The 6,933-nt window shown below is 37.7% G+C and overlaps 1 protein-coding gene across 1 annotated transcript in view; it reads left to right on the top strand.

Moving 5' to 3' along the window:
* The first annotated feature begins 2,936 nt into the window (after positions 1-2,936).
* Positions 2,937-6,933, top strand: part of NEK10 (NIMA related kinase 10) — a 219,000-nt gene continuing 215,003 nt past the window's right edge. The window contains exons 1-2 of the mRNA XM_003781754.1: positions 2,937-3,010; positions 3,283-3,343. Coding sequence (XP_003781802.1) covers positions 2,937-3,010; positions 3,283-3,343 — 135 coding nt within the window. The remainder of the gene's footprint in view (positions 3,011-3,282; positions 3,344-6,933) is intronic.

Raw genomic sequence — 6,933 nt, 5'->3', positions numbered from 1 at the left:
AGGGATCAAGAATGTCACCTGAACTTTTGTCTAGAGAGGTAGGGTGGTGCCAATTTCCAAGATGGGGAGCTTAAGGGGAATTTGGTATAAGGATGAGGGTCAAGAGTTCCATCTGGGCTGCGTTGAATTTGGGATACCCATTAGACACCCAGAAGGTGACTTTGTGAATTCAGGATGTCAGAGCTGGACATAGAAATCTAGAATTACAAATGGTATGTAAATCCATGGAACTGCATAAGATCCCTTAGGGAGAGAGGGTAGAGAGAGAGGAGGGCTAAGGCCTGAGCCAGCTCAGCTACTAGGCCAGGAGGACATGCTGGTGTCTGGAGAGGCCAAGAAAAGGAGGAGGAAATTTGACTCCGTGTTGAGAGCTATTGCAGTAGGCTCTCTCTGCTCAGTTTGTAGCCACAGCAAAGATTCTTGTACACTCTTATCTACAACTCTTCCACCTGGAGTTGGTGATCATAATGGATAATGTGGGCACTCTGTCCAGAGCCTCTCTGATCCCGTCTGACTGTGTGTCCTGGGCTTTGTCTTCAGTGTTCTTTTCTTCTAACTGTTGATTCCTGTGTCTCTTTGTTTAGAGGGCTGTCCTCAAGCTTCTGAAGTCTCTTTACCCCCAGGCACTTCTGTTATTACTGACATTACAGGAATATGAGAACCAGACTCCCTTTTTTTAGATGTGGACAACTTTGAGGCATAACCTTCACTTCAGAGCTAATTCAGAGGGAATCAAACTGAAGCTACCCTCTGCAGAGCTTGTCTTAGATAGCACCCCTTGCCTGACCTCTCTCGGAAACAGTTTCTTAATACATTATCTGCTTCTGAGCATCTTGACTTAAGACCTGAACTGTCCTCCCCCTAAATGTTGGATTATAGACATTAGCGTAGTGTAATCGTGATTGTTAAAGTAAAGTAAGATTATATTAAATATTTTAATGCATTCCCAACTTCTCAAAGTATTTTTTTTTTCCAGAATAGTTTCCATTGTAGCTACCATTAAGTGGAAAGGATTTTATTTTTTATCCTAAAGGCAATTGTCTGTTTCTACTGATACTGGTGAATTTGTTTACTGCTTAATTAAGTGAAACATTTCCAGAGAGTTGTCTCTATTCACTCTTCCAGCTCACAGAGTACATGTTAATCTCAAACTGATAAAACTATGAGATGATTATTTTCAATTCACTCAATCAGTCAATAAAATACAGAGATTAAGCAAGAAAATAAGACAAGATGTTTACCAGGATTTGAGAATTGTAAATGCATTCTCCTTCTAGCAGAAGGGCTTGTGAACTTTTCTACACAGTTTTGGGTACTTATTATTGGGCCTTTCATTTCCTTCTTCTAAAACAGTCTTTCTTTCTTTTAAAGTAAAACTTATGCTAAATCAAATTTCTATCTGAGCACCTCATAAAACAGGTTTTGAAGTTCCTAAGTGGGTTTTTCTTTCCTGTGGTAGAAATCTGTAGTGCTTCTTTTACCTTTATCAGTTTTAATTCTGAGGCTGGGTATAGTAAAAGTTTAGTAATACTTGTTGAATGAAGGACTTCATGGCATTATCCCCTCGGTACAATACTAAAGTACCGATACCGTTCCTTTTTTGGTTGTGTACCTGTGATGAGAGCCTTGGTCTCCAGCTTTTAATTTCAGTTCTATCTACTGTTGGTCACCAATGACAACTATATTGGGAAAACCACATTTAAATTCTTAGATAAACTCTCCCTGTATATTTCATAAAATTAATTTTCACTAGACTCTTCTGCAGTGAAACACCTATTGGTACATTCCTTTTGCCTCTAAATACCTCTAGAACACTTGGCTTTTGACCACAGATTTCACAATCCATTATGGCATGTAATCATAAGGCAATAATGCATACCTTTTCATGCCTGAACAATACATTGAAGTCAAACCATGACATTGAAGCACAGCTGAAAAATTTTGCATCCAATTAAATTAAATTAATAACACACTTAATTTTATATTTTCTATGTAATTAAAAGTATGAGTATCTTCAATTTTCCTTTTCTATTCTGGAAACTAAAACAATGAATTAGAAATTGTTAAAAAGAGCGAACAAATTATTCTCCGTCTGTTGAATAATTGGTGAACTTGTGAACTATCTTTTGAGTAGAAGTGGGAAACAGTATTAAAATTAATCTTAGGAAGGGTGAATGTGATGACTCTACAAAGCTTAATTGAGGAGATTGAAATACCTTTTCACTATATTTCCAGGTGGGCCAGTCTCATTGCAGATGTTGGGTGAGTTCAGGAGCTGTGCAAGACTGGCCCACGTTTTCCAGAAGAGCTTATGACTGGGGTCGACCCATGTAGGGTTTCAGATAGCAGCTCTAAAGCTTTAGGAATTGTGGAAGTCCACCAGCATTTTGTATGTTACCCTCAACACTGAGAGCTTATCTGTGAGTGAGTGAGGTTTTCTCTGAGAATCTTAAAGAAATGACTCATGGTGAGGGAGAAACCCTGTGCATTGGGAATCTTGTTGAGATAGACAAGTGAGATGGCAAAAGCATCAATTTGGCTTTAAGTATTTGATTTTATATATATATAAAATTTCATATATATGTGTGTGTGTGTTTGTGTATGAAACTTAAAAGTAAGGCCACTTTTTCTGATATGTAGACCAATACTATGGGCAATGAGGTCAGGATATTTGAAATCAAGGATGACCCAGAAAAAATAGGCTTATGGGCTACTATAAAGTAAACCATAAATAAGTAGTAAATGGTATTCATATTAACACTTTTATTATTGTATTAGAAATAAATGCTTGTTTTTGCATGTTTAAATAGATGTTTTATATGAATTTTGTACGTAGTAATTGAAAGTATTTTGGGGCATACAAACCAACTAAAATTTTCCCTCCTATTTACTTTGAAAGGAATGCAATGTTAATTCTGAGGCATTGATGTTCTACAATGCCTGATCAAGACAAAAAGGTGAAGATCACGGAGAAATCAACAGATAAAAAACAGCAAGGAATCGTCGCCAGGTAATCCCATACTGTATTTGCTAATTATTAACTTAGGCAGTAGCTACTGAACATATTTAATGGCTGTCTGGGAAATAGAGATGACCCTTGACAGCTGCTTACAGTATTTACTGAAACATTTGATCCTTTTTAGAGTCCTAAAGGAAATGTTTAGTGTTTATACTTTTCAGTCTATAAAAACAGGCCTCCAAGTGGCAATGCCATCGGGGGTAACATGAACTTGTTTGCCAGGAGCCTTCCGTGGGTTGACATTGTGTTATCCTTTCTCCTAGGGACTATTCAGATCTTAAAAGACTTCGGTGCCTTTTGAACGTTCAGTCAAGCAAACAACAGGTAGTGTTTTCAAAGACTGTTCATGGGATAATAAAAGAGAAATCACCTGTTTCGAAGGGATCCATTTAACATCTTTATGAACAACATGTTTACTTTTCTTTGTTGTTTCACCTCTTCTCTCTTTCTTCGTCTGGATGTTTCTCTCGGGTCTGGCTCAGGCTCTGCCAAGGTTTGGCACCCACAGCCGTCCTTTCAGTCTGGGCTCTGCTTTATCTTATGCTTATCACCATGTGTTCCAATGAGCAAAGCTTTTCCTTTTCAGGCAACAGCACACTTTTTTATTGAATGCCAAACATTTGGGCCTTCACAGCTTTAGGGGAATTGATTTTTCCAAAGAACTGTTTACCATATTTTCCTCCTTCTGCCCCAGCCCTGGTAACCCTACCCCCCTGTGGTGCTACAGAACCACCCTTGAGACTTTTTGCGAATTATATACCTCACTAAAAAGAGGGGAAAGGAATAAGTTTTGGTTATTTTTATAGGAGCATTTAAATATTTTTATTAGATAGAGAAGGAATGGTATTTCTACTTGAATGTATCTCTCAACTTTTCTTTTGGGTTTTGTTTCTGTAAGACTTTGGAAAGTGAAAAGATTAGAGTCCATAAATGGAGGTTTGGGGAACAACATAGCAATGCTAATAATGATGACAATAAAAGAAACTTATTTATCCCTATCAACCAGTAAATGGCAGGGAAGGGACTTGAACCCTGGTGTTCTGGCTCCAAAGTCTACTGTATTATACTTGTTTAATTAAATTTGTTAAAGATCTCATGTGGTTGGTAATCTTGCTCTAATGATTTTGGTCATAGCAACCAAACCTTCTAGAGAACTGTAGTATTTTAATCTATTTATTTATACTGGAGAATGACTCTTATGATTCGATGGCATCTAAAAGACAAAGAATGGGAGTTCATATTTAAGGAACACTTACTGTGTGCCTGGTGCATTACCTGCGTCATTCTGCTGAATTATTACAGATGAGGAAACTAGAGCACAGAAAAATTAAGTGACATTCTCAAGATCATACAGCCTGCTCGTGGTAGAGTCCAGTTCTGAACCTCGACACTCTGTCTTTGTTATGTGTGCTTCTAATAACTGAGATAACTTTAAAACAACTTGGGAAATTAAAGTTCAAAAAAACAGTTTGGGGAGCATTGACTTTGGGTAAACATGGCCTCAAAATATCTTTTTCCCTGTGAGTCCCTTCTTCTGTATTTGTGCTCCAACTTGCCGAGAGCTCTTTTCTTTTTGTATATCTATTTCAACAATCATTCTTGCCATTGTCTATCTCCATATTGCCAAATATTCTTCCTATCTCCCTGCTCACATAAACTTTCATGAATGATTGTCCTAAACCAAGTCCATTCTTCCTTACAGAGGGAAGCAAGATGACTCAGCCTACGGTGTTAGTTGTAGTTCCCATTCTTTCCCCCTGTACTTCCTACAATGTAACCATAATATCAAAGGCTTCCACTGTTTATTTTACTGTTCTCTTCTCCCAAATTTCTTTCTTATAAAATCTTACTTATTTCCAAGAGCCATCTCTAACGCCATCACCTGTACATATCTTCCTTTTCCTATGTGATCTCCCTTTCCCCAAGGATTTCTCTTTCACGGCCTTAGTATTATTTTCTCCCTGCTTTGGAATCTCTTGTCTACATTTCTTATTTCCTGACAAGATCAAACATTTCCTAATGTCAACACCTATTTGACTTTTGCCTCTGGTTCACTGTATACATGTGTATTTGGTGAATTCTTGACCAGTTTTTGCTAAACTGAATTATGATGTAAGAATTGGGTCACCATATGAATATGTATATCCTCCTAACTAGGAGGTTTTAAATTTTTTTTGGCTTTTATTTTTCAACTTTGCAGTTTATGCTGACTATATCTATTTGGCCCCTTCCTACACCACATTTCCTTTTAACACCTGGCAGTCTTAGAATTAATTTAATGATTTTCTCCCCTTTAACCAATCTTAGAATTTGCAGTCTGTTGTCTGACAGGTTCACATGGCATCCCCTTCTGTAAAATATTGCACAGGTACAAGCATATTTGTAAAGCTTGAATTATTCAGAAAATAGATGGTTTAAAGAAAATAAATAAAAATAACTGTCTTCAATTAGATGAAAGTCCTGAGGTTCCCAAAATTCATGCCTAATTCTGTTTATAAAACTTTCATGCATTTGTAATATTGAATAATAAATATCATTCTGAGTGTTCTCTTTTTGGTAAAATAATGTGGAGACACTGATAAAGAAGGAAGATAGTGAAGAAAAAATTCAAGAATTTATTTATATCTTGCTTGTTCCAGAAAGAACATAAGGAGCTTATAAAGATACAGAAAGTACGACAAGTTATTGTAAATTAAAACCAGAGCCAAAAATAAAAGAAAAACAAGGTTGGAAGCAAAGTAGAGTTAGGGTCAGGCCGAATTGCTTAACAAAATATGCAAGTGGCCACACATTTGGCTCTGAAAATTTCAACAGGCAATTTGAACAGGGAAACCTGGAGTTAAGACGTACTTACCTGAATTTCTGCTCTAACAGGATGTGGCCTGTTTTTTTTGCAAGTGAGCTGTCATGGCTAATTATGGGTTACAGAGTAAATCTACCTTGTGGGTTCAGGCTGAGAGTGCAGAGAACTGAGTGCCCTTCCTTTGAATCTGTAGTGAGCCAGGCCGCTTCCCTCCTTGTTCCATTGCAATCCAGTATTCTACTTTTGCTCTTTGTCGTGATTCTGTATTGTGGGTAGTTCTCTGTGTCTTTGTTCATCACATTACAGTCTGCTGTTCTGTAGGACAGTCTCACAGTGTCCACAGAACTGGGGACAGAGATACACTGAGGCGGACAGGCCCCCTTCAACCTAAGCAAGATTAGAATGATCATAACGTAGTAAAACCAGATTATTCCAGGAAATGAACTGCTCTTGGGTTGTTGTGGCAAAATGAAACTACACAGCTGATTGAAGACTTCATTAGAGGTTTTACAAACCTTGAAGCAATCTGCGTAGGGCTGGAATTCACATTTCCACCTCCTACATTTGAAATTTGTAATTTCAAAAAAAGATAGAAGAAAGAAAAACATCAATTCACTAATTGCCTTGAAGTAAAAGAGATTTTGGCAGATGCGATGGAAAGAGAACATGAGGCATGGTGGTTCTTGTGCTCAGAGAGCCCAGGGGTAGCACCAGTGGTTAAGGTACAGGGCAAGACAGGATCCTAGGTGAATGGTGCATGCCGTAAGTGAATGGATTTTAAGGAGGAAAAGGAGGCAACTTTCAGTTGAGTGACAGGAAAGGAGATGGTTCTTGATTAATGGGGTAGTTTCCCATCAGTGGAATTGATGGGGAAAGCATTGTAAGTGAAGTGAGTAAAATAATTTAGTATCGTCTGGAAATGACAAGCATTTAACTAAAATGGCGAAGAGACATTTCTATTTGAAGTAGTAGAAGACAATAAAGCTAGAAGACACTGTGCAGTGTCTGAAGGCGCATCTAGTAACTTTGTATCTGACCCCCAAACCAACAAAGTTGTCAATTTCTAAGCACAAGTGACACCATCATGCTTTTTAGGAAGGCTCTGAATGAT

The sequence above is a fragment of the Otolemur garnettii genome, unplaced genomic scaffold, assembly GCF_000181295.1.
Source record: "Otolemur garnettii isolate 467f Iridium unplaced genomic scaffold, OtoGar3 scaffold00002, whole genome shotgun sequence".
Classification (NCBI taxonomy): Eukaryota; Metazoa; Chordata; class Mammalia; order Primates; family Galagidae; genus Otolemur; species Otolemur garnettii.
The sequence above is the reverse complement of the archived record's forward strand: the minus strand, read 5'-3'. Positions and strand labels throughout refer to the sequence as shown.